This window comes from Salmo trutta, chromosome 17 (genome assembly GCF_901001165.1).
Source record: "Salmo trutta chromosome 17, fSalTru1.1, whole genome shotgun sequence".
Classification (NCBI taxonomy): Eukaryota; Metazoa; Chordata; class Actinopteri; order Salmoniformes; family Salmonidae; genus Salmo; species Salmo trutta.
In genome coordinates, this window is record NC_042973.1 from 45,972,040 (window position 1) to 45,999,511 (window position 27,472).

Genomic DNA, 27,472 nt, shown 5'->3' on the forward strand with positions numbered 1-27,472 from the left:
GTGAACAGGCAGTGGCTCGGGTGGTTGTTGTCCTTGATGATCTTTTTTGTCTTCCTGTGACATCGGGTGCTGTAGGTGTCATGGAGGGCAGGTAGTTTTCCCCGGTGATGCGTTGTGCAGACCGCACCACCCTCAGGAGAGCCTGCATCCCGCTTTAAGCGTACTAAAACACGCTTAAAGAAGCACCTAACAATTCATGATGCCGACAGAACAAACTGTTGCACAAAATGGGACAAGCACCTCCAATATGCACAGTGCCTACGGAAGCACATGACGAGGCACAGCGAGAAAAATCCCGGTTGCAGCGAGCGCGACAGGAAATTCTTAAAAAGGCACATGACTGTCCATATTGCAAGAGCGTCCGTCAAACCGTGCCGGTATCAAACCCCATTCTTGTGAAGAGTGTGGTAAGAGCTTTGGTTTTCTGCAGGGTCTTCAGAGGGACCGATACACACACACAAGCTCAAACCAGAAAAGTCCCGCTTCTGTGAGGATGGTGGAAAAAACCGTTCTTAACCTCACTTTGCTGGCCAGTCATTAACAAGTTCATGTTAAGTCGCACACTTCAGCGGAGTGTGGTAAAAAAATTCAAACAGGTCGGAGATTTGACTGTACACCTCCACACTCACACAGGGGAGGCATTGTTTTCTTGCAAAAAGTGCGGTAGAACATTTACACAGGGGCTCCTTGAAGGTTCATATGTTAAAAGGCACAGGTCATTCTCTTGTAAGGAGTGTGGTGAAACGTTCGACATCGCAAAGACTTTTCGGCCTCACATGCTCATTCACACAGCCGAGAAACCGCATAAATCCTCTGAATGTGAGGAAGGGATACCGTCACCCTCAGGGTCTCAGAATGCTCCTGCTATTTCACAAGGGGGAGAGACATCACACATGCACTTACTGCGACGAGTTTCTTTTAGCCGGGACATTTAAGAACACACATTCGACTGCACACCGGAGAGAAACCTTACCTCTGCTCTAACTGTGGGAAGAGTTTCAATCCGGAACGGAATTTAAAGCAACACAAGAAAATATGTCAGTGATATACTGTATTTCACCACAAACTGAACTTTCCACAGAATGTTATTGTAGGTTGCCTTTTTTTGTAATATGTCTATGATACATTGTGATCTGTGCCAAACTAGTATAATGATACATAAGATAAAAGTGGTCATTTAATTGATGCTTTTATAGCGCTTTTTCATTACATAAAGAATCTGAAAGCGCTTTAAAGTAGGGAAAAAAGACATGCATGGTGCAATGGTGACATATTTCTCAGTGAACTTGCATTGCAATTGCAATACGGCATTACAGTTTTTGTCCGTTTGAAACCATTATGTTGTTGTGGCAACGATGTAGATGACATGCTCAATGTATTTTGGCTGGGCCATACTTGTTAATGGGGATACCTGTAGTACTGTGTACTGTACTGTATGTCAAACTTTCAGTAAAGAATGAGATTTTTGAAAGGTAAAGTGATGTGCTCAAAATTAACACTAACCACCTTTATTCAATACCTTGATACGTACATTCACGAAAACTCTTTAGAAAACTATACAGGCACATTTTACACTCAAAATATATGCTTTACTGCAATTGTTTCCAACCTGTGGTCTGCGGTACTGCAGTTGATCCATGAAAAAAATTGTATTCCCAAAAATAATAACAGTTGGGAGTCTTTATGGAATAACAAGCAATTTTACATTACTTTTCACAATACAAAAGTTGTTTATAATAATAATAGCCCGGTAATATATTACATTCACAGATAAAATGTACTTAATTTAACTGCCAAGATATTTTATGAAAAAAAAATTCTGTGACTACAAATGGTGGTCCTCGAGAGCTGATGACAGTGATTTGGGGGTCCTCGAGAGCTGTTGACTGTGATTTCGTGGTCCTCGAGAGATGTTGACAGGGATTTGGTGGTCCTCGAGAGCTGTTGACAGTGTTTTGGGGGTCCTCGAGAGCTGTTGACAGTGATTTGGTGGTCCTCGAGAGCTGTTGACAGTATTTGGGGGTCCTCGAGAGCTGTTGACAGTGATTTGGTGGTCCTTGAGAGCTGTTGACAGTGATTTGGGGGTCCTCGAGAGTTGTTGACAGTGATTTGGTGGTCCTCGAGAGATGTTGGCAGTAATTTGGGGGTCCTCGTGAGATGTTGACAGTGATTTGGTGGTCGTCGAGAGATGTTGACAGTGATTTGGTGGTCCTCGAGAGCTGTTGACAGTGATTTGGTGGTCCTCGAGAGCTGTTGACAGTGATTTGGGGGTCCTCGAGAGCTGTTGACAGTGATTTGGTGGTCCTTGAGAGCTGTTGACAGTGATTTGGGGGTCCTCGAGAGTTGTTGACAGTGATTTGGTGGTCCTCGAGAGATGTTGACAGTAATTTGGGGGTCCTCGTGAGATGTTGACAGTGATTTGGTGGTCGTCGAGAGCTGTTGACCGTGATTTGGTGGTCGTCGAGAGCTGTTGACAGTGATTTGGTGGTCCTCGAGAGCTGTTGACACTGATTTTGTGGTCCTCATGAGCTGTTGACAGTGATTTGGTGGTCCTCGAGCTGTTGACAGTGATTTGGGGGTCCTCGAGAGCTGTTGACAGTGATTTGGTGGTCCTCGAGAGCTGTTGACAGTGTTTTGGTGGTCCTTGAGAGCTGTTGACAGTGATTTGGTGGTCCTCGAGAGCTGTTGACAGTGATTTGGTGGTCCTCGAGAGCTGTTGACAGTGATTTGGTGGTCCTCGGAACGGAAAGGTTTGGGTACCGCTGCTATACTGTACATATTGCATTGTAAAATGAATAAATAATCCTGTCAATGCCTTGTATAATCTCATACATCCCTCTCTAGCATGGCTTAAACTAGCCTAGCCCTTTTCACACTTTATTTTTCAACATTTGAATACATGTATATATAAAAAAAAAGGAAATTTACAAATTACAATGTTATTAAAACCAGTAAGAAGGCTCTAAATCGATATACCAAATCCACTTCTGGAGATGCAATCTGAAGATGCTATCTGTTTCTGATTGAATAATCTCCTAGGTTTTATTTCCTTCATTATCTGTGATTGACAACTATGTGTGTTCTATTTCTTTGATACAGCTGTATCAGTATTTGGAGATAATGTATTAGTAGAGACTATTTTATGTTGGTTGAATCCCCTTCCTCATACTGTATGGTATCCAGGCAAGGGGTGCACTCAGACACTATTCCATGTGTTCGAATTCATTGCTTTATGAATTGTATTCACTCCACTGCACAGGATATGGTGAGCATAAAGAAGATACCACTGGTGTCTTCTATGTTTTTGTTAGGGTAAACCCCTGTCTCATGCTGTACTACATCCAGGGAAGGTGAGCATACCTCAGTAACTCATACTGTACTACATCCAGGGAAGGTGAGCATACCTCAGCAACTCATACTGTACTACATCCAGGGAAGGTGAGCATACCTCAGCAACTCATACTGTACTACATCCAGGGAAGGTGAGCATACCTCAGCAACTCTGTGTGCACTCTGTGTTCCATGTCTTTGTGCAGGTAAATCCCTCCCTCTTGCTGTACTGTACCTCAGCTATAACTCAGAGAGGGATGTGTCAGCTTTGAATGAAACCTAATCCTTCTTCTCCTTCACTTGCACCCCCGGGGGGCTTCGTTTGGCCTGCTCTCTCTCTCTCTCTCTCTCTCTCTCTCTCTCTCTCTCTCTCTGTATGGCGCTCAGGTGTGCTCTTACATGCTGAGACTCCATGTCAGTACCGCTCTAATCACAGTCAGGGTCTGGAGCAGGTAAGCGCTGATTCTGGTAGCATACAGGGAAGACTGCTCATACTGTAAGTACTACTACTGTCTGCGTTGTGATATGAGAAAGCTAGTGTAACGTTGCACCGATCTTATGATACGGTCTGTAATAAGCTTTGAATGGGACGTGCGTTTTGTTCGTCAATCATCCCTTTTTTTATCAGATACTCGGTTGGGAAATTGGCTCGATGCAAATCTGGTGCAGTAGATCACTTATTAAATATAGGTATCACATAGATCTCAAATATAAGTCTCAAACTATATTCCCATGAGTAGTTGGCAGTCATTTGGTCTGAAGTCATTTTAGTGTGATGTATTTGAGATAAGACATCTTGTTACACTGCCTCTTTGAGGACTTTTGTGGGATATTCATTCGATTCCGCAGCACACTGTTGGAGAAGATCATTGCTGCTGTACAGAGGTATGGAAACCATATTCTGTTTTCATGCAATTAGTGATAACACAATGCCAAGAAAATATTTACATACTTTGTTTCCTTTTTTTCCTACATTATTGCCAACAATCTTTTATATATGATGTTAAATGGCTGTTTGATGTGCATTCAGGCAATGTCAGCTACATTATGTTGGCTAGCTGGCTTTACGTTCAATTCTAGCGACTGTTTTTCACCTGAGATTTGAGTTACTGTATGGATTGGTTCCATGATGCAAGTCGAAGCATAGCCTAGAGTAAATCCGCATACTATCTCTTGAGGCTCATACATTCCCATTGAGGTTCATTCCTCCCTTGAGGGTTCACTTTTGCAGGGAACAGTGATATACGGCATTGTACATTCCATTGTAGTCCCTTGGGCGTATTATTTTTGCTGCCATGCATTGAAGTCTCCCATTGTGAATTGGCTATATGACCCACGATGTGAGAAAAGTAGGCCACACAATTAGGGAGACGGTCAAATCAGTCACACCACCAACGGCATTGCAGCTTAGCTAATATCACATCACCAGAATGATCGGAAATATTTACTGATGAAGCAACTGGCTTCTGTGGTATGTGTAAACTTTACTGTTGCAGCCACTTTGTGTTTACAATACATTGCCTAAACATGTGGTAGTTTAGGATTTTAATTTGATCACTCTTTTGGTGTTGAGAGTTGTCCTGCGCTGCAGCAAATGCAGATGATTTACATAAATTCACTGAAAACCCACAGTAACAAAGTTATATTAACAGCATTGCACTTTTCATGTAGCCTACTTCTGGCCAGCTGATAGCCTAACCACCGATCAAGTAACATTATGGACTAAACGTTCAAATCCTATTGCTGCAGAATTATATTTGCTGTGACGATATACAGGTAACTGACAAAATAAAGGAAACACCGACATAAAGTGTCTTAATAGGGCGTTGGGCCACCACGAGCCAGAACAAGCTTCAATGCACCTTGGCATCGATTCTACAAATGTCTGGAACACTATTAGAGGGGATGTGACACCATTATTCCATGAGAAATTCCATCATTTGGTGTCTCTCATACTGTAGGTGTTGAGTTGAGATCTGGAGACAGAAATGGCCATAGCATGTGGTTTACATCATTTCCATGCTCATCAAACCATTCAGTGACCACTCGTGTCCTGTGGGTGGGGGCATTGTCATCCTATAGGGGCACAGCCATGATGGCCAAAAGAATGGCCAACCCAGCATGTCTGGACCTATTCATCAGCATGTTGGTGAAACCTTGATTTATCTGTGATAAAGTGAATACCCTCACCTACTTGTACTGGTAGAAAGGTCCTGAACATCAACTCTCCACTCTACGTCTCTGTTTGTTTGAACTCTGTTCAATGCAGCAGTTCATGTGTTGTTCAATGTCTAACCTGTGACCAAGACCTGACTAATGCGTTTTTTACAGACCCTCTCACTGCCTTCCCCTTGACAGTGATAACCACTTTGGCCCGGTTCACTGGACCATTCATTCTTGGACTTAAAAGCACCTCCATTAGAGCATCTCTATTGAGTCTTGCCTCTTTGTCAGAGAATAGACTTAATCTGGGTCCAGTGAACTGAAAACATGGTGACTCTGTCTTCAAAATCCAATCAAAGTTCATTGGAAATGCTTATGTTTCTAGCTCCAACAGTGCAGTAATATCTAGGAAATATATTGTGTTTTCACACTGGGTTGTTTTCTACCGCTCAGTAGGTCTGGCAGCCAACGACCTGCAGGATGGCTTCTCTGTTCCTGCTAGTGTGTAAGTCGCATGCACCTTCCTTTGGCACTATTTGAATTGATGACAGGCAAATCACATGTAGCAGAAAAAGGAAAAAACAGATCCTCACAGCTATTTGTTTCAACAGGGGCAGGATTAAATTGTCTTGTTTTTGGCAGGAAGAATCTCTTTGCCATTATAGTTCATGAGTCCTCTTTTCCACAGGCGTGTGATCACTTGCTGCACACTGATGGAGAATATTTCCACTTGCTGGCACTTGCTTTCTCTAGCGGGAGACATTTTTATTTGCATATTTTCCCTAATATTCAAAATGGTGGATATAATTTTAGTAATGTATGGACAACTTTACTATTGTCAAGTAGAAATGTTGAGTGTTATAAAAAGTGACTTTGGTCATCTTATAAGTTGTGTTAGTTAGTTTTTTTTGTTCATTTTTATTTATGTTTAATAAAATACTTATTTTCGTAAAGGCCCCATCAAAGACTGCATGTCTTTAAAACAACTTGTAATTGACTTAAAATGTTTACTTAGAAAATGAAATGAAGGACAACATCTGGCTTGTGTATGATTACAGTGTCTGGATATAATCAAAAGCACACCAGTGTTTAATAATGACCTGTAATGTTTACATAATGACAGCTTACACATACTGTAATTATAGTCAATGCGTCTATCCTTTTGTCTGGTTCACTATGCTGTTCATTTGTGAGCATAGGGTTTAAACCCTTCCAAAACAAATAGTACAATAGCACAATAGTACAATAGCACAATACTCATAATATTATCTCTCATAATCTAGCTATTATAGTGCAGCCTTGACATCATATTCTTTAATTCAGAATCCTGTATTACATTTAGTGTTAATCTATAAACAAACACTAAACAGGTTAAAGCCAAAGAAAAGGATAAGAACATTTTTACTTTCTTGACCCCTCTGACTGTCCAGTTTCTCTGTTCCAGTGCTGGTGCCTGGGGCCCTCCTCCAGGAAGACTGTGATGTCAACTCTTGTCACCCCCAGCTGGGGGACCTGATGGTGGGCCGCGCTGCCCAGCTCTCCGCCTCCTCCACCTGTGGACGGAACGGGCCCCAGAACTACTGCATCCTCGGATACCTGGAGGTCAGGACTTAAACCTTGATAGGGGGGCTCTGTGGTGCGCCGTTCCTATATACAAACTAGAGACGTGGTGTTGAAGGCAGTGTTGTCTGCATATGTTTACCTGTCTCTGTACACAGTACTAATGTCATAACAGATATGTTCCACAAATGCAGACAGACAGATTGACAAATGCGTGCAGGTACTATAGCTGTGATCCCACGCAAAAAGACATCAGGCTTGCCAGTACCAGGGTTGAGGAGTAACTGATTACATGTAACCTGATTACAAAAAAACTGTAACGCTCATCAGTTAATTTACCAGCAAAAAATACTGTAATCAGATTACAGATACTTTAGAAAACTAGATGATTACTTATTTGATTACTTTTAAATTCAAAAAGGATGTTTCCGAGAAAAAATAAATACATTGACGCCTTTTCCTCAATGAAATTTAGTTCAGCATTGAAAAAGTTTGCAAGTTTATGTTTATTTCACCTGAGCGAGTCTGACCACAAGTCAGAGACCACTATGATGACACACCAAATGCGTTTGATGGATCCTTTTTGTCTTCTAACGCCTCTTAAGGGAAAAATAATCCAAAAGTAACTATCAGATTTGGGAAAAAACGTGGTAACTAGTAACTGTAACTGATTACATTTAGAAAGTAACCTACTAAAACCTGGTCAGTATTATCTACAGAATTTCAACAGGTTTTAAGCCAGACGTTGAAGGTTAGAATAGTATATCAAGTGTTGTTTTAGAACAACTCTCTCCATTTGATTGACAGCTCTGTGGCTCGCCCTTAAAATGCCTCATACTGCAGACGTGTCTTGATCTGCTACATTTATAGGTCATTACCTGTCTTTTCCCTGAACATGCTCTGGGACTAATTTTTCTGCTCTCGCTATGATGATTGCTTGTATAGTCCTCTTGCTTCCCCTTCACTCCCCTTCACTTTTCTATCTTTTTCACTCTCTGCCTTTCTCCCTCACTTTCTGTCTCTCCTTCTTCTACTTATCCTTTTCTCTCTCGCAGCTCTTCCCCCTGTTCTCCCTTGACAGGTGGTAGGTATGTGGGGTGTGTTCCTCTTTTGCATGTCATTTTCTAGTTCATTTTGGTTCTTTATTTGATTCAATTTCTTATTAGTTAGTCAGAACAGATTCATGACAAATGTTGTTCTCTAACTACCGATTGACATTTGTGAATAACAGTAGTCTTAAGATGCCCTCTGGTTCATACCTTGTCTGACTGAGTTGATTTAATGGGATTAGTCCAGTGTTTGCGAATGCTTGTCCTCACACGCCTACCATCGCATGGAAGTTCCATACACTTTTGTATGATTTGTGGTCTTATGGCTTTATAAGTTACGTTTGTTCGTAAAATGCTGCCTCCTTTTTTTTGGGGGGGGGGGGGGGGGGGGGCAGTTAAGAACTAATTGTAGAACAAAAACTGCCACTTAATTGCTCACTCAGTTATTGAAGTCGTTGCCATGAGAAACCAATTAGATGTGTAAAACCACTCTTTTATTTTGAGTAACAAAATGGAAAATGTCCCAATTTGCCTCTCTCAGGATGAGCAGAAGTGTTTCAACTGTGACTCCAGGCAGCCCTACAACCTCTACAACAACCAAGACAGCCACCAGATCGAGAACGTGATCACCACCTTTGGCCCTGAGCGCAAGATGAAGTGGTGGCAGTCTGAGAACGGTGGGTCTCACTCCAGATGTTGTTTGTATGATAGCCAGGCCTGGGTCAAAAACATAATGTTACTTACGTGAAAGTATTTGAGGTGAGCTTTAGCCGGAGTACTTGAAAGTATTTGACGCATGTATTTAAACCAAGTCTGATCATATCAAGAGGTGAGCAAGAATGTTCCAACACCTTAAGAATGGCTCGGCTAGAGCATACTATACTATGACAGCTATGGAAAATCCCTTTTAGGGACTTTTGGACTACACCTGATACAAAAAACCTTGGCCTTGGCACCAGTAAATGTATTCTTACAACATTCATTGATACCACTATCCATCCATAACTATAGGGGTTCATCAAGTCAGTATCCGGCTGGATCTGGAGACTCTATTCCAGTTCAGCCATCTTGTCCTCACTTTCAAGGTATCTAACACCCCTTGTCTAAGACCTCTCACAGCCAAACCATAACACAGTGTTCTTAACCATTTTCGCTCTGTCTGCACCGCCACTTCCTGCAGAGTGCTAATATTTCCTTTTGTTGACCTTGAAGAGTTTCCGTCCTGCCGCCATGCTGGTGGAGAGGTCCAAAGACTACGGGTACAGTTGGAAGGTGTTCCGCTACTTTGCCGAGGACTGTGCCTCCCACTTCCCTGGGGTCTCACAAGGGCCGGCTGACAGCACCGATGACGTCATCTGTGACAGCAGATACTCCGCCTCAGAGCCATCTACTGACGGAGAGGTGAGATACACAAACACACACGCGTTTGCATTTTGGTCATTTAGCAGACACTTATCTAGAGTGACTTACACACACACACACACACACATGTAAATGTAAATGTAAATGTAAAACGCAATAACCAAACTTATGGCACATATCAATGATTCCATTACAGGTGGTGTTGAAGGCTCTAGATCCAAGCTTTGACATAGAGAACCCTTATGCTCCCCATATTCAAGGTTAGACACAGCTCCTATACTTTTCATTATTACCATCGGTGGAACAATGTAGAATTTTTCGTATATTAAAAAAAAAACACACAAACTTTCACCCGTTTGAAATGTTCTCCCCTTCAGAGCAGATCACCTTGACCAACCTGCGGGTCAACTTCACCCATCTGTTCACCCTGGGTGACACCCTACTGGGGCGGAAGAAGAGGAACCCTCAGGAGAAGTACTACTATGCCCTGTACGAAATGGTGGTGCGCGGTAGCTGCTTCTGCAATGGCCATGCCAGCATGTGTATGCCCGTGGATGGCACCCGGGGTGACGTCTTAAATGAGCCTGGCATGGTGAGAATGGCGCAGAAAGGGAATGTAGCAGTTGTACTGTATCCATAATGGCCACATTGAATCCTGAACGTTTTTTTTTTTTTTAACTTTTTTGGGTTCTTCGAGTATTGTTTACCGCCGTATATCTCTGATCTTGTTCTCTTAGATTCACGGGCGCTGTGTATGCCAACACAACACTGTGGGCACAAACTGTGAGAGATGCCAGGACTTTTACAATGATGTCCCCTGGAGGCCGGCCGGCCAAACTGACCCACATGTCTGCAGAAGTAATGCACTTTAATGGGCTATTTACTATTTGACTGGTGTTTATGCATGAATTGACTGGGATTCAAACCCGAGATGCTTATGTGGAAAATGGTATAATTGGGAGTGTATTACATTGTTTAAGTATTATGACGCCGTTTGTTTCTTCACTTAGGGTGCAACTGTCACGGCCATTCGGAGACGTGTCACTTCGACATAGACCAGTACCAGGCCAGTGGGGGGGTCAGTGGGGGGGTGTGTGACGGCTGCCGACACGACCGCATGGGTCCCCAGTGTGAACGCTGCCGACCCTATCTCTACCAGGACCCCCAGCTCTCCGTGGAAGACCCTCGGGGCTGTATCCGTAAGTCAGCTTCTAGCAGGTTTAGATCTAGATTGGGCTTTTGGTCTAGGCAAATAATCTGCCAATGATTTATATGAAGTTGTCCCTGTAAGTCTTGTACTACTCCCATGAAGTGCAGTCAATAGACCCTTGCGTTGATGTCATCCTATATGACGCTGTGCATCGATGACGTCATTCAACCTCTCTCCATCCTGTTCTAACGGTGGATCTCATTGGCTCCCTCTGCTCCAGCGTGTGACTGTGACCCGACGGGGTCCCTGGATAACGGCCTGTGCGACCCCGTGTCGGGCCGCTGCGTGTGTAAGGAGAACGTGGCGGGGGACAGGTGTGATCGCTGTAAATTTGGCTTCTACGGGTTCAGCCAGGAGGATCCCACTGGCTGCCAGAGTAAGAATCTTTACCAAGAGCCAGATCTGCTTGACTCATTCTATATCCATGGTGGCCTCCCTGTGGTTCATCCCTCTCTCTGATTGGTCCTCTGTGTTTAGGGTGCAGGTGTAACTTCCTAGGTAGTGTCCTGACCCCCTACCCATGTGACCAGGTGACAGGCCAGTGTGTATGTCAGCGCCTCGCCATGGGACCCCTGTGTGACCAATGTCTGGTAGGACCATGTGTCCATGACAACCAATGTTGTAGTGATGGAGTTGATTCTTTCTGTCACATTTATTGTGATTTAGCTCTTACCATAAAATGACTGCCACCAATGACCTGATTGATCTCTCTCACTCTCTCGCTCTTGCTGTCTCGCTCTCTCTCTCTAGCCTGGTTACTGGGGTCTGGGGAACACTGTACACACCTGCTCACCTTGCGACTGTGACCATGGAGGAGCCTACAGCAGCACGTGTGTAAAACATCATTGTACAGTACATAATGACTTCTTAAAGTGATTGTCCAGTGAAAATCTCACTATTTCACTCATATTTTAATTCATTATAGCTCATATTTCATAGAAATCTGGACAGTTACTTTATTTTTATATATATACACTTCCGTTCAAAAGTTTGGGGTCAGAAACAAAGAACTTTCTTCTGAAACTCGTCAGTCTATTCTTGTTCTGAGAAATGAAGGCTATTCCATGCGAGAAATTGCCAAGAAGCTGAAAATCTCGTACAACTCCCTTCACAGAACAGCGCAAACTGGCTCTAACCAGAATAGAAAGAGGACTGGGAGGCCCCGGTGCACAACTGAGCAAGTGTGTCTAGTTTGAGAAACAGACACCTCACAAGTCCTCAACTGGCAGCTTCATTAAATAGTACCCGCAAAACACCCGTCTCAATGTCAACAGTGAAGAGGCGACTCCGGGATGCTGGCCTTCTAGGCAGAGTTCATCTGTCCGGTCTGTGTTCTTTTGCTCATTTTAATCTTTTAATATTTTTGGCCAGTCTGAGATATGGCTTTTTCTTTGCAACTCTGCCTAGAAGGCCAGCATCCCAGAGTCGCCTCTTCACTGTTGACATTGAGACTGGTGTTTTGCGGGTACTATTTAATGAAGCTGCCAGTTGAGGACTTGTGAGGCATCTGTTTCTCAAACTAGACACTCTAATGTACTTGTCCTCTTGCTCAGTTGTGCACCGGGGCCTCCCAGTCCTCTTTCTATTCTGGTTAGAGCCAGTTTGCGCTGTTCTGTGAAGGGAGTAGTACACAGCGTTGTATGAGATCTTCAGTGTCTTGGCAATTTCTCACATGGAATAGCCTTCATTTCTCAGAACAAGAATAGACTGACGAGTTTCAGAAGAAAGTTCTTTGTTTCTGGCCATTTTGAGCCTGTAATCAAACCCACAAATGCTGACACTCCAGATACTCAACTAATCTTAAGAAGGCCAGTTTTATTGCTTCATTAATCAGAACAACATTTTTCAGCTGTGCTAACATAGTTGAAAAAGGGTTTTCTAATGATAAATTAGCCTTTTAAAATTATAAACTTGGATTAGCTAACACAACGTGCCATTGGAACACAGGAGTGATGGTTGCTGATAATGTGTCTCTGTAAGCCTATGTAGATATTCCATTAAAAATCAGCCGTTTCCAGCTACAATAGTCATTTACAACATTAACAAAGTCTACACTGTATTTCTGATCAATTTGATGTTATTTTAATGGACAAGAAAATGTGCTTTTCTTTCAAAAACAAGGACATTTATAAGTGACCCAAACTTTTGAACGGTAGTGTATATATTTTTAAGTCTTGGTGTATTGGACAGAGCTGAAAGATGGAGAAGAGTGTGCTGAAATAGCAGTGGGCCAGATTTGAACTCATGCTGCAGCAGTACATGTGCACTGGAAGCAGCTGCATAGACCGCTAGACTACCTAGGCCACACTAGACCTTTACTTCACGTAACTGACGTAACATCTGGGGTTTATTCAGTGAGGTGAAACACTCATCATCAATCCCATCTGTCCTACTCAATACATTTCTATGAAAACATTCTGAACGTTTCACCTCTGAAATAGAATACACCCCAGGCTAAGCACGTTCTGTCTTGCTCCCTTGTCCAACCTGATTGGCTGTATCTCCCTGTCTGTTATGTCCACAGGTGCTCTTCATTGGACGGCCAGTGTCAGTGCCTGCCAAACATGGTGGGCCGGAGCTGTGGTGATCCTGCCCCTGGACATTTCCTGGCTGCTCTAGACTACTACCTGTACGAGGCAGAGAACGCTGCCCCACTGGAGGGAAAAAGCTCCTCCTCTCTGGTGAGGCCTGAGTATGACATCTGACCTCCAGCATTGTGGCAAATGGCTGTAGATGCAAAGCTTCAGTGTCAAAATTTTGATATTGGATTTTGGCAGCAATTCAAAAACCCTAAGTTGATGTCTGTGTGTGTTCCTCCCCCAGTTGAAACCCACAGACCTCCCTGTGTGTGAGGAATACTACAAACAGCAGGGCTATGACATCAAATATCAAAATGGCCGCTTGGTCCTGACCAGGAGAAGCAAAAGACAAGCCAGGAGGAGAAGACAGGGACAGGTACTAGCAATGGCTCAATACCGTACTTACACAGTACTGGTGTAGTACTAATTAATAACTCACACTGGGTTTCTTTCCATCAGAGGTCCATTCCCCTGGACCCGGGCTCAGCCCTCCAGATTGTGCCCCGGGAGAGGACACCAGATGTGCCAATCACTTGGACCGGCCCAGGATTTGTGCGGGTCCTGGATGGTGCTGGGCTTAGGTTCACTGTGGACAACCTCCCAGCGTCCCTCGACTACCATCTAGTCATCCGCTATGAACCAGAGGTGAGGGCAACGATAGCAACTAAAAACATATGAAACCATGGAATCAAGTGTTGATGTGTGTTCGTGTGAAATAATTTCTGTTTGAGCTTGTATTTATTGTGCCCTCAAAGTTGGACACTGTGCTTACTTTGGTCTCTGAAGTCGCCAGATGACTGGATGGCCTCTGTGAACATTGTTCCATTATTGGCTGGTGACGGAGGTTGTCCCACTAACCCGAAAGGGGAGAAAACCCTCACCGTACCCGGGGCTGCCAGGTAAACGGCAACTGCACTCATTATCATAATATATCACCAGTATCAACCTGAGGTCACACCAGAGGTGAATTGTACAGTATTTACCTGCATACCCCTAAGTCTGATAACATTATGATTGTGTGTTTGTCCCCAGGGTTGCCATTTTGGATACGCCTGTGTGTCTGAACACGGGAAGAAGATATTATGTGGACATCACTTTTAGGAAGCAGCCCAACTCTAACCCTCAGTCCAGCTCACATACCCTCATCGACTCAGTGAGGATACCATTCACATTATCATTTGTATCATAATATCGTTTGTCAAGGGAGATGTAATGTTCTGAGGTACCCGGTTAAACCCATGAACTTCCTGTTTCTAGATGGGTCTGATCCCTAAGATGGAGTCTGTGCAGGACTTCTGTTCGCAGAGTGAGCTGGACTCGTTCAGAAGATTCCGCTGTTTTGAGTTGGCTGCTGAGCAGGAGACCCTGCCTGATGTGTGTTATGGCCTCATTGGAAGCCTGTCGGCTCGCATACACAACGGTGCCATGCGTGAGTAAAGCCTGGTCTACATTTAACAATATCTCCGCGTTACCACAGTGTACACTGTGGGTATATACTCATTCTGGCAACATAAATCAGCACTTGTTTTCAGCTAGCTCTGAGTTCCGAGCCCTTAAAAAAGCCAAAGTGTGTATGGGTAATGCCATTACCTGTGTTTCCAGTTTGCAGGTGTAACATCCAGGGTTCTCATGGCCCCTACTGCAGTAAATTCGGAGGGCTCTGTGAGTGCAAGGCCAACGTGGTTGGCCGCTGCTGTGACTCCTGCGCCCCCCTGAACTTCGGCTTCGGACCCAACGGCTGTGCACGTATGTCACCATGACAACGGGTTCCTATTGTTACATTCTATGGTTACATACCATAGTGTATATATATATATATATATATATATATGTATGTGTGTTTGAAAAGATGCTGTGAGGTCTTTGTTGAGTTCTGATTGTGACCAAACCTTTTCCTGATTAAGAAAAGATATTCTCTCTCTCCATCCCCCTCCCACCTCCCCTCCTCCAGCCTGTGAGTGTGACCCTCGCGGTGCAGTGGCGGAGCTGTGTGACCAGGTCAGAGGTCAGTGTCCGTGTCGTATGGAGGTGGGCGGGCGACGCTGTGATCGTTGCCTGTCAGGGTACTACGGCTTCCCGCTGTGTCGGCCCTGTGACTGCAACGGCCTGGCTGAACTGTGTGACCAGGACACTGGAGCCTGCCTGGACTGCAGGGAGCACTCCACCGGATACAATTGTGAGAGGTGAAGGCGCTTTCATTCGATTATTCATTTCCCTATTAGAATCAACCCATATCTATAGCCTGGTTCGATATCTATGTTTGCCAACTCCTCTGATTATCATTCTTTCTACAGTCACAGATCTGCCAGTGTACAGTGCACACAGTGTCAATCAGACTGAACAATGAATGTTGTGTGTTTGGTTGCTCCAGCTGTGTGGAGGGTTACTTTGGTGACCCAGTCTCCAGGGAGCCCTGTAAGCCTTGTCTGTGTCCTGACACTCAGTCCAGTGGACGGTTCTTCGCCAGCACCTGCAACAAGGACCCAGAGTCTGGTAGCCTGACTTGTGACTGCCTGGCTGGACACACAGGTGTGTTTGTGTTTCTGCGTGTGCGTGTGCACTCTTTTCAACATTTGATGAAAGCTACTGGATAGTTTGACTGCTCAATACTGACCTTGGAACCACGTTTCCCCTCCCCGCCCACATTCCATTCAGGTCTCCGCTGCGATGCCTGCTCCGCTGGTTTCTACGGCGGCCTGACGGCGCCGGGCGGCGGCGGCTGCAACGAGTGTCTCTGTAACAACAACATCGACCCTGCTGACAGTGACGCGTGTGACAGTGTGACGGGCGAGTGTTTGCGTTGCCTCCACAACACCCAGGGACCCCGCTGTCAGAGCTGTAAGCCTGGCTACTATGGAGACGCCCTGGCCCAGGACTGCAAAGGTATAGCAGGGACACACAGTATCAAAATCGTCATCAAATCCCATGACTGTTTGGATATATGTGGCTATTTATGTGTGTTTTACTGTCTTTATTTTTGTTTGCGTGTTCCCCAGAGTGCTCCTGTGACCGGCAGGGGACGGATGTGACCCAGTGCCCTCTGGGTAGCCCGTGTTTCTGTGACCCGCTGACGGGTCAGTGCCCGTGTCGGACGGGCGCGGTGGGCACGCTGTGTGACGAGTGTGCCACCGGCTTCTGGAACATTCAGGGAGAGTCCGGGTGTCAACCGTGCAAATGTGACCCTGCTAACTCCTTCAATAACCACTGTGACAAGGCATGGCCTCTATACTCCCTAGCACTTCATTTTACATACTTGGATAATGGATAAATAAAGACACAGTTGAAGTCGGAAGTTTAGTGCATGACGCAATACATTTTTGCAACAATTGGGTCAGAAGTTTACATACACTAAGTTGACTGTGCCTTTAAACAGCTTTGAAAATTCAATGCTACCAAATACTAATTGAGTGTATGTAAACTTCTGACATATTATTCTGACATTTCACATTCTTAAAATAAAGTGGTGATCCTAACTGACCTAAGACAGGAAATGTTTACTCGGATTAAACGTCAGGAATTGTGAAAAACGGAGTTGAAATGTATTTGGCTAAGGTGTATGTAAACTTCCGACTTCCACTGTATACAGTCAGGTCCAAAATGATTGGCAACCTTGTTAAAGATGAGCAAAAAAGACTGTATAAAATAATAGTGTAAATACTGAGCTATATTGTATGCTCCACATTTTTGGGGAAAATTCTATTTTATAGTATACTAATACAATTGCTCGAAGAAAGATTTTGTTTAAAGGGGAGGTCAAAAACACGATTTTCATGTGTTTTGTATACAGTGTACAAAACATTAAGAACACCTTCCTAATATTGAGTTGCACCACCTTTTGCCTTCGGAACAGCCTCAGTTCATCGGGTCAAGGACTCTACAAGGTGTCGAAATTGTTCCACAGGCCCAATGTTTCCTATAGTTGTGTCAAGTAGGCTGGATGTCCTTTGGATGGTGGACCATTCTTGAAACACACGGAAAACTGTTGAGCGAGAAAAACACCAACTACCATACCCCATTCAAAGACATTTAAATCTTTGGTCTGGCCTAAATGGCACACATACACAATCCATTTTTCAATTGTATCAAGGCTTAAAAATCCTTCTTTGACCTGTCTCCGCCCTTTCATCTACCCTGATTTGAAGTGGATTTAACTGGTGACATCAATAAGGGATCATACATGGATTCAACTGGTCAGTCTGTCATGGAAAGAGCAGGTGTTCCTGTTGTTTACACTCAGTGTATATTTCCACATTGAGGTTGGAATAATATCGTGAAAATTATGATAATGCAATTTTAGTGTAAGTGCTGTTTGAAAAGATTGCCTGAAATTTTAGTTTGTTTGGCTGGGTTTTATTTTGTTTTCTGGGTTTTTCATGTTCAAGTTTCCCATGTGTAACAAGAATGGTCCACCACCCAAAGGACATCCAGGCAACTTGATACAACTGTGGGAAGCACTGGAGTCAACATGGGCCAGCATCCCTGTGGAATATTTTTGACACCTTGCAGAGTCCATACCCAAACAAATTGAGGTTGTTCTGGGGACAAAAGGCAGGGGGTGCAACTCGATATTACGAGTGTTCCTAATGTTTTGTATGCTCAGAGTATATAAAACACAGAGAAATCACGTTTTTGACTGCACCTTCCCTTTAAACAAAATCCCTTTCTCTGAGCAATTGTATTAGTATACAATAAAATATTAATAAAAAAATGTAGCGTACAATATAGCTCAGTATTTGTGTTATTGATTTTATACAGTCTTCTTTGCTCATCTTCATCAAGGTTGCCAATAATGATGGACCTGACAGTGTTCTATACTATTCTATGTCAAAGCATGGCACAATGAGATATTTATTAGTCCAAACTATATAAGTCTTCATATTTGACTCTTTAGGTGACTGGTCGGTGCCAGTGTCGTACTGCGTTTGGAGGAAGACAGTGTGATGAGTGTGGGGAAAATCACTTTGGGAACCCTGACCTGCAGTGTGTTTGTAAGTTGTGGCCGAAAGTGATTATTGATAAATGGCTAAGTATCGGGTCTTTTAGATTCTAGCACCACAAAGAGAGACAATAGTGTTTCACCGTAAAAGAATAATGATGGACACTTTTCCCTTCCCTCCTTATCACGTCTCCGTAGCCTGCGATTGTAACATGGAGGGTACCGACCGCCCCGCCTGCAACCCATTGACGGGTGAGTGTCTGTGCCGCATTGGTGTGATGGGCATCTTCTGTGACGAGTGTGCCCCTGGGTATGACCAAGTCTTCCCCGCCTGCTTCCCGTGCCACCCCTGTGCCGTCCTGTGGGCGGACAACGTCACCGACGTCCACCGTGCCGCCCAGAGGATGCGCACCTTAATCCCTCACCACGGCGAACAGCTGGAGCCTGGACACAGTCGTCAGTGGCAACGAATGCTGGAGATGCACACCGAGCTGGACTATCTGGTGAACCTGACAACGGGATCTCTACCTCGGGTGAAAGACGTGGAGAAGCTGTGTGTCAGAATCTCGTATGTAAACAACCTTTCTGAATATTGAACCATGAGGTGAAATGATTTACACTGTACGTTAGCAGTAATCTTGGAGCTGTACACATTTTTCTTCCTCACAGGAAGCTCAAAGACTCCATAGACCCCAACGCCATCATCGTGGACTCATCATCTCTTCTGAACACTGAGATCGACAACATCCGCCACGAGTTCAAGATGCTGTTGGATAACTTAAGGAACAAAATTGGCGAGGCTCCAACACCAGATCTAAAGGAAATGCAGGGTACATATGGCCATATTGTTTACAAAATAAAATTGAATTCACTGTAACTTCACTGTGTGTAGAGAACAACTCTATATAATGTAATGTGATCAACTGTAAAGGGTTTTTGATTTGTGTGGACTTTTATTTTGATGCTGATCCAGAGGCCCTGGAGAAGATCCGGAAGCAGCATACAGACTTCATGGCTGATGAGAAGAAGGTGAAGGAGGCCGAGAGGGCCCTGGAGAACTCCATGGACACACGGCAGGAAATCAAAGACCATCTGTCCAGCTGCAGCATCTTGGGAGACATGGAGGGGCTGGAGAAGAAGGTCAAGGCTCTGAGTGTGTCCAAACTCAACAAAAACGTGAGTGTCCCTTATTGTAGTGCTTGCACTGCATGCATCAATAGAGTGATGCGTTAGCGTGAACGGCAGTCTGTTTCAGTTGTTGCCAGCACCATTTTGGTAGTCGGGTATGGAAATATTTGGATATAAACCATGTTACACTCTTTGGCTCCTCCTAGATCTGTGGAGGCCCAGGCGATGAGGAATGCTCCAAATCAGAGTGTGGGGGTGCGCTGTGTCGAGACTTCCTGGGACAGAGAGAATGTGGTGGTCCTACGTGTAAGGGCAGCTTCCCTGTGAGCCACAACGCCACAAAAACAGCCGAGCAAGTAGAGAATGACCTTATTGACCTGCTCCAAAAACTAAAGGACTCCAAGATCAAGGCATGTTCCCAAATAAACTCTACAGATGTGTTACTTTATTTCTGCTTTAAAATGGAAAAATATATATTTATTAGACAATAGCGTATAACACAAGTCTCAATCTCTCCTGTTCAGATCAATGAGGCCAGACAGATGACCCAAGGCACCCATGAGCAGGCAGAGGAGCTACAGAAGAAGATCACTGACAGCAAGGAGACATTTAAGAGGGAGAAGAATGACACCAAGAACCTCATCAATAGGGTCAAAGACTACCTCACAGGTCAGTGTGATTGTTGGCTGGATATAAGCTTAAACTTTCCATGTAAAGATCCCTTAAAAATGTGATTTGTTGACTTGACTTGTGTGGCCGACTTCTCTGCTAACAGATGAGATGGTGGCACCAGAGGACATAGAGAATTTGGTCAAGACTGTCCTGGCCATCCAGCTGCCGGGCTCTCCGGACGACATCCGCTCCATGATCCGGAACATCCGGGGCGTGCTGACCAACTTCATTGAGTTCAAGGAGGATCTGAAAAAACTGAAGGACCAAGCCAAGACAGCCCAGGACCTGCTGGAGAAAGCTCAGGATATCAGGTTATCCAGTACCATGTTTTTTTTATATGCGTAACTGTCACATTGTATAAACCTGCATGCTAAATGACCATATTTGTACCATGGTTGTCAATGTATTAGGGACAGAACCAAGGGTATTGATGTTACGGATCTCAAGAAAACCATGACGGACACTGAGAAAACACAGGACAAGGTCAAGCAAGACCTGGAGAAGGCTAAGGAAAGCAATGGCGTGGCGGACAAGATGATTAAAGAGGTCATTCTCTCTTAACACCTTCAGACTCTCTCTCGCTCTCTCTCTCTCTGTGTCTCTGTCCCTCTACCCATTCCTGCTGGTGCGTATTTGTATTAGTCTAAACATCCATCAGACTCTTTCTCATAGCTTGATCTACTTGTCATGGTCCCCAGATTGAGAAGAAACTGAACAACATAGAGACTAACTTGAACTCTACTAGAACTCCAGAGATGCTGGGGGAGATTGAGGTTCTGAAGAGCAAGACAGAGATGAACAGAGAGCAGGCGGTGCAGGCCAAAGCTGATGCAGATGCAGCCCTAGGTGCCGGTACTGACGCAGAGAAGGTACGTTGTCTCCACTTGATAACCACCACTCACTTACCACTTTGGTACGATGTCGTGATACTGTGAGTATAATGCTAAATAGGTATGGGTTTTTGTTTTTCTCTGACTTATTTGCCAGGGGCTTGACAAGGTGACTGCGCTGTTTGGTAGGCTAAAGACGGGAAACACAAACCAGAACAATAATGAAGTGGCCAACGAACGCCTGAAGAACATTACTATGGAGGCAGAGAAAGTCGCAAAAGACGTTCAAGATAAAATTCAACAAATTGACGGTAAGTCTCAGGACTTTAAAACAGAGCTATCCAACTCCTGTCCTGGAGAGCCACTAGGTGTGCAGGCTTTTGTTCCACACCAGCAGTAACACACCTGTTTCAAAGAATTGACTAATCATGGTCTTCATTTTCTCTTTGTTGCTTCAGACTTGGAGAAAAAGATCCAAGACTTCCTCAGAAACAAAGAGGACAAGGCCAAGGAGGTTGCCATGTTGCTGGAGATGGTAGAAGCCCTCCAAAAGGAGATTGCTGCGCGTGTGGATGGTTACATTAACTGTACCTCCTAACACCCCCAGGTGGATCAAGAGATGATTCAGGGTCACAGACATCTGGAACGCTGCGCCACAACAGGCCCTGCATCTCAGTGCAAGAGTCGTCACTACAGTACCTGGTTCGAATCCAGGCTGCATCACATCCGGCCGTGATTGGGAGTCCCATATGGCGGCGCACAGCGTCGTCCGCATTTGGCCGGGATAGAACGTGATTGTAAATAAGAACTTGTTCTTAACTGATTTGCCTAGTTAAATAAAGGTTAAATAAAATAAAAAGCTCTTGAGTTTTGCGACTGAATTTGAGAGTGTAGTTCTCCTAACGCTCCACAGGGAGGCGTTTGGTGATCATGAAACTGACAGTTGAGAGAGAAGCCTCTTGTGTGGTCATTCTTTACTTTATCTTGTAATATGTATTATTATTTTACCGACCTGACCTACTTATCTGCTTACATGGTCTAATGTGGAAAAAAAGGGGGAAAGCTTTCTTGCTGACCTTTTTCAGGTTATTCTACATCTACATCTACATTCTTTCCAATAATTCTCCAGTAGAAGTAGACCTCTTTGTAAGATTTGACAGGTATTCTGTGAGCTTGTTATTGGCCTGAAACAATGTTGCCCCCAGCCTGGCTGAGGATGTGATGAGATTAAACACACTATCAGGTTTGGAATGGGTCCCAGCTGGGTTTGGAATGCATCCTTTTGTCACTACTCTGGCCCGGAATGTTCACTCTCTCTTTGCCTTTTGTACAGGTGGGCATTAAATGTACATTGTCAATTTTTTTGGTTTTACTCTCTCTGCCTCTCTCTCTCTACCTCTCTTTTACTCCCTCTACCTCTTTCCAGCTCATTGACCATGTTTTGTGGTGAGGAGAACACGCCACTTACTACTAATGTAATTTCCATCCAGCTGTTAATGGTTAAGTGCCATGTTTGTTTTGCTTCAGTAAGACTTTGTGCTCTATACAATTGAACTGAGTTAGCAGCCTTTATTGCCAGGTTCTAGATCTGTATATGCTTTATCCAACTCTTCTGGCTGTCAGACTAATAACACGGCAGACAGGAGTTGGCTAATAAAAGCATAAACATATCTAGAACCAGGCTACAGTATTTACATAGTAGCACTGAATTATACTTTTCTCCCAAAGGTCAAACGAAGTCGCAGAATGTGGGTATGAAATAAAACCGGGTACCTCACAGGTAGAAATAAGATGTCTTTTCATCAAAGTAAACGTGTGGACATGGACGGAAGGCGTATGAACAATTGCTAGGGCTATTGTTTGCTCAAATCCTAGTGAGTGGTGAGTTCCATCCCATTCCTCCCAGGACACAGTTAGTCCACTCACCCCCGAGAATGTGTCACAGACTGGGGTCGGAGTCCCCTCCCTGCCCCCTGGTCGTGTTTTTAGACGGGAGGAATTCACAGACCACTGATTGCTCTGCCTGATTGAAGGTCGCCACTGTTTCGTGTGATGCAACTAATTACAGAAGAGGGGCGATGGTTATTTGAGAACCTTTTAAACCTTTTGAAGTTTTTGGTTGCGTTGGTCTGTTCTTGAATGGACAGATTGTGGTACGTTTAGCCTGTCAGTGGTATTTCTTACCATGGATTGTTAGGAATTATTTCAGAATGAGAGATTGCGTTCACTGTATTAGCGTAATTTAACGAAGGCCTACATTTATTTTTGCAAAAGAGACCCCCTTTCTGTGTTGCAACACTAGCCACACGTCCCTTCATGTATCATACATCTTTGTTATTTTCAGCAGTAAAACAAGGAATGGTTTATGAATACCACAAGTATGTTTTCAAAGCCATGTGATGCGGTCAATCAGTTCTTTCTTTCTTGAATTATGCTTAGTGGATGTGAACATGGTCTAGTTTCTTTGACTCTAAAATCTTATTGAATCTGTTCCCACAGTCCCCCTCTGTCTTCTCACAGATAATTGAATTAGGACATCTGGCCTGTTTCTTCTCCAGCCATCTGAGCTTTTTGCAGCAACACACCGTGTTATATAATTACGGTGGTAGGTTATTCACTGTGGGTGATAGTTCAGTCTTTGGTGCTAACCTGTCATTACCAACAACTGTACAGGAAAGTTACAAGGAAAAACGTTACAATTTGAGATTCAATGGATAGCTCCAATAACAGGGTAGTAAGTGGTGGTACATACTTTTGAGTTCCGCTTTGTGGAGGGAAACTCACTGTTCAAGGCTCTCTTTACCTAATTTCCCTCCAGTACAGTAAATTAGTAGTATGGCTTCAGTATCTAGATGTATCCACTGGTTTACCTGTGCCTAGGGACATAGGGTAGCTTCCTGCCTTGGTGGAGAAACGTCCTTTGTTCGAGATGAGTAGTGATAGATGGGGGTTAGTATCTAAGAGAGGACCATTTTACAATCCCATAAGATGTGTGCGTGTTTTGAAAGTTCTCTCAACGTGTGCAGAGTGAGATGCTGTCAGCATTGTCCTTCTGCTCCGAATAATCCGCCACATTTTAGATAACCCGCAGCTAGGCCTAATGATTTAACTCCTATGTAATTCGTAGTTAAACATATCTTACAAGTTGATGAGCGCTTGGTGGTTTTTTACTTTATTGACTGAACTGGAATTATTGAATAGGGGGAGGGCTAGTTACTGTGCGCATGCTTGAGGAGAGGGGAAGAAAAAAACTCAGTTTGTTCAGTCGCGACAAGAAAAAAGGTGAGACGCAAAACTATACTATAAGGAACCACACGCTGTCCCACTGAGAGGACCCGCAACAGAAGAGGTGGAAATATCAACAAAAATGTTTATATTTCAAATTGCGACCATGCTATGTAAGTTACATTTTTTCAAATGTTTTCTTAGGAACGCATGGCCAACATTGAGTCAACTGAAAGAACATAATAATGTTGCAAGTAATTCATAAAATACTGTATATTCCTATAGGGACATTAGTTCCTATATATAAGGTTTGAATAGTAAACGCTTCATAATTTGATTCATGTTATTGTGGAGTGGTTTGGCTTTTTGCTTTACTGTGAACCATCGTGTTCTTGTTATAAACTCAGCACAAGACAATTAAAGAACTTAGCGCATGTGACATTAATATAGTCTAAATCAAAGGCTCATAGGCTTGTGTTTTCAACAACAAAAACTGTTTTATTATGTAGGCCTAGCATAGGAACACCATTCTGAGCACTTTAAGAGAATGGGCTAATGTAGCCTATTCCTATACTTTCATTAGAGATATTTGATAATAAAACAGAACTCAAACAACCTTGCCTGAATAAATCCCATTGTTCAAATCTGCCTCCTCTTTGCATAGCCGCAGGGGCGTGCGTCCTTGCCCAGGTAGGCATACCCGAGTTCAGCGATGTATGCACGGAGGGGAGCTGCTACCCGGCTACCGGAGACCTTCTGATTGGCAGAGCACACCAACTCTCCACCAACTCCACATGCGGCCTCCACCGGCCCGAGCCGTTCTGTATCGTCAGTCATTTACAGGTAAATGTGTCAGGCACAATAAAGAGCTTATTTGAACTAGGCCTAATATATTATGTGCAAATAGACTTAATTAACTCGAGGCTTTTAATCATACTCATATTGTTATGACAAGTTGGCAACAGTGAAAACCTAATACCGTAAGACTCACGGTGGTGCTGTTATCAAAAGGTTCCGTTATTGTTATGGTGGCACCAGCGCGTTAAGTAAAGTTAGCCTGGCTAGTAGCTACCATATTCATCATAAGCAAGCTCTCGTGATTTGTGGTGTCCCCCGCGCTGGCAGCAGTTGGAGTCTCTCATTCATGCCTGTAGTTGCGAGGGAGATAAGCAGTGGTGTAGTGGTGCCTGGAGAAGTGGGTATACTCATAAGCAGTGGTGCCTGGAGAAGTGGGTATACTCACAAGCAGTGGTGCCTGGAGAAGTGGGTATACTCATAAGCAGTGGTGCCTGGAGAAGTGGCTAATTTTGCCAACATTTCCCGGGAAGGCCATGTGAAAATTGTTATGAGAAACAGTGGCCTACTATTTAAAATAACAAATGATGCTGTCAACTGAGTCAAATTCACAGGTTTCAGATGTATTTTATTAGATTTTCACTCTCAGTCGCACTTTTTAACAGAAAAACAACAAATTGGATGTTCTAAGTCCACTTCAATGCTTAAACCACATCAGGAGACCACTTTTGAGGTCTAGGGGGAATGGTGTAGTTGTGTAGTTAACCTTTCATTCAAGTGTGCAGGCACCTAGCACTGTTGTTTGGTTAGCGTTTCTGTAGTGCAAGAGATGGAGTTTGCTCAACAAATGGCCACTGGATTGATGCAAATAATCATTATATAATTCTGCCAGGTTAGGCTACTTTGTAGCTAGTTGACATTTAATTGAGAAGAGTTTTGGCAAAGCCTTTCCATCTACCAGAAGACGGTTAGGCCTATCATTAGCATCTCTATATTTTTCATGTTCTTTGATTGTTTGAAACCTGGACATTTTAGTTCATATTATGAGGCATTTCTTACCTTGCTTCAAAGTAGCCTAGCCTAGATCCCACCATAGAAACATTATATGCGTTCTCATGTTCTACGCTTTTAAATGAACTTTCTTTCATTGTCTAGCAGCCAAAGGCATCATCCTAGTCATATTAGCAACCCATTATAGTTGTTGCATCTTTAGATCTCTCGTCTTTCTACATTTCTAACGGATATTTCCATCTCGGTCCATGGAACCGCTCGCATGTGTTGAATGCATTTTAGAACAGGCCTACCGCCGTGTGTGACCATGGATGTGTTTCTTATTTTAAGGTTGAATAAATACTGTTACATTAGTTTGTGAGATAGCCTTAACTTTATGCTATTTACTGTATTACAGAAGTAATATTGAATTGTATTTGGTTGAAAACGCAACCAAATATCAACATTTAAAGGAGATGAATCTAATGCTTGAATACTTAAATCTGAGCCACTGGCTTATATTTATTAACTTAGATTTTTGGTTGAGATGAATACATGAATCCAACATATCAATTATTAATTTGTAGACAAACTGGAATTAAAGCCAAACTGGCACAGTGGCACAGATAGAACTACCCAAGCAGAAGATAGCCTACATGTTCTTCAAATGTTGATATTTGGTTGCATTGACAACCAAACACAATTCCATTTCCAGTTTGTTTACACATGTATTATTGATATGTTGAATGAATAGGACCAAATCAAACCTTAAATGCACTTTTAAATAAAGTTGGATTTGATTTAGTCCTATTATTTAACTTACATTTTTGGTTGCGATGGAGACATGAATCCAACATATTAATTATTAACTTGAAGATTACATTTTAAATCAACCAAAGCTTGGAAACCAGGGGCGGCAGGTAGCCTAGTGGTTAGAGCGTTGGGCTAATAACCGAAAGATTGCTGGATCGAATCCCGAACTGAGAAGGTAAAAATCTGTCCTTCTGCCCCTTAACAAGACAGTTAACCCACTGTTCCCCGGTAGGCTGTCATTGTAAATAAAAATTTGTTCTTAACGGACTTGCCTAGTTAAATAAAGGTTACATTTAAAAAACCCTAGGCCTATATGTATTGTTTATTTTTATTTGAACCTCTTGGTTGAATTGAAACAATAGCTGTTGATGACTTTGCAAATGCTATATAGGCCTAAATAGATGATATATCACTTATAAAGTATTATAAAGCATGGTTACATTTCATTTACTCTGTTAAAGGGATCCGCCACCTTTTTCAATATTCGGCTAAAATGACATACCGAAATCTAACTGCCTGTAGCTCAGGCCCTGAAGCAAGGATATGCATATTCTTGGTACCATTTGAAAGGAAATACTTTGAAGTTTGTGGAAATGTGAAAGGAATGTAGGAAAATATAACACATTAGATCTGGTAAAAGATAATACAAAGAAAAAACGAACAGTTCGTTTGTATTTTTTTGTACCATCTTTGAAATACAAGAGAAAGGCCATAATGTATTATTCCAGCCCAGGTGCAATTTCGATTTTGGCCACTAGATGGCAGCAGTGTATGCGCAACGTTTAGACTGATCCAATGAACCATTGCATTTCTGTTCAAAATGTTGTATC

General features: G+C 43.4%; 2 protein-coding genes across 6 annotated transcripts in view; both read left to right on the plus strand.

Annotated features, from left to right (window-relative positions):
• The first annotated feature begins 3,715 nt into the window (after positions 1-3,715).
• lamb4 (laminin, beta 4) lies at positions 3,716-21,773 on the plus strand. Of its 5 annotated transcripts, XM_029697029.1 has the most exons (36): positions 3,776-3,826; positions 4,180-4,215; positions 5,947-5,998; positions 6,938-7,095; positions 8,644-8,779; positions 9,114-9,187; positions 9,315-9,503; positions 9,661-9,724; positions 9,842-10,056; positions 10,202-10,322; positions 10,475-10,663; positions 10,895-11,050; positions 11,152-11,264; positions 11,425-11,504; positions 13,199-13,355; positions 13,498-13,629; positions 13,713-13,898; positions 14,040-14,152; positions 14,286-14,406; positions 14,511-14,682; positions 14,856-14,999; positions 15,205-15,436; positions 15,625-15,782; positions 15,909-16,136; positions 16,250-16,467; positions 18,145-18,241; positions 18,388-18,757; positions 18,859-19,019; positions 19,163-19,365; positions 19,524-19,727; positions 19,842-19,986; positions 20,093-20,300; positions 20,400-20,535; positions 20,688-20,858; positions 20,977-21,130; positions 21,278-21,773. In XM_029697029.1, the coding sequence occupies exons 3-36, from the start codon at positions 5,974-5,976 to the stop codon at positions 21,415-21,417; spliced, it is 5,370 nt and encodes a 1,789-aa protein (XP_029552889.1). In that variant the 5' UTR covers positions 3,776-3,826; positions 4,180-4,215; positions 5,947-5,973; the 3' UTR covers positions 21,418-21,773. The 5 variants fall into 5 exon arrangements, with proteins under 5 accessions (XP_029552892.1, XP_029552888.1, XP_029552891.1 ...); XM_029697032.1 differs by lacking the exon at positions 4,180-4,215 and having other exon boundaries at positions 3,716-3,782; positions 5,950-5,998; XM_029697028.1 differs by lacking the exon at positions 4,180-4,215 and having other exon boundaries at positions 3,743-3,826.
• A 2,054-nt stretch (positions 21,774-23,827) lies between these two features.
• LOC115152291 (laminin subunit beta-1-like) overlaps positions 23,828-27,472 on the plus strand; it is a 33,689-nt gene continuing 30,044 nt past the window's right edge. The window contains exons 1-2 of the mRNA XM_029697034.1: positions 23,828-24,217; positions 24,709-24,887. Of these exons, the coding sequence (XP_029552894.1) occupies positions 24,187-24,217; positions 24,709-24,887 (210 nt within the window). The 5' untranslated portion in view covers positions 23,828-24,186. The remainder of the gene's footprint in view (positions 24,218-24,708; positions 24,888-27,472) is intronic.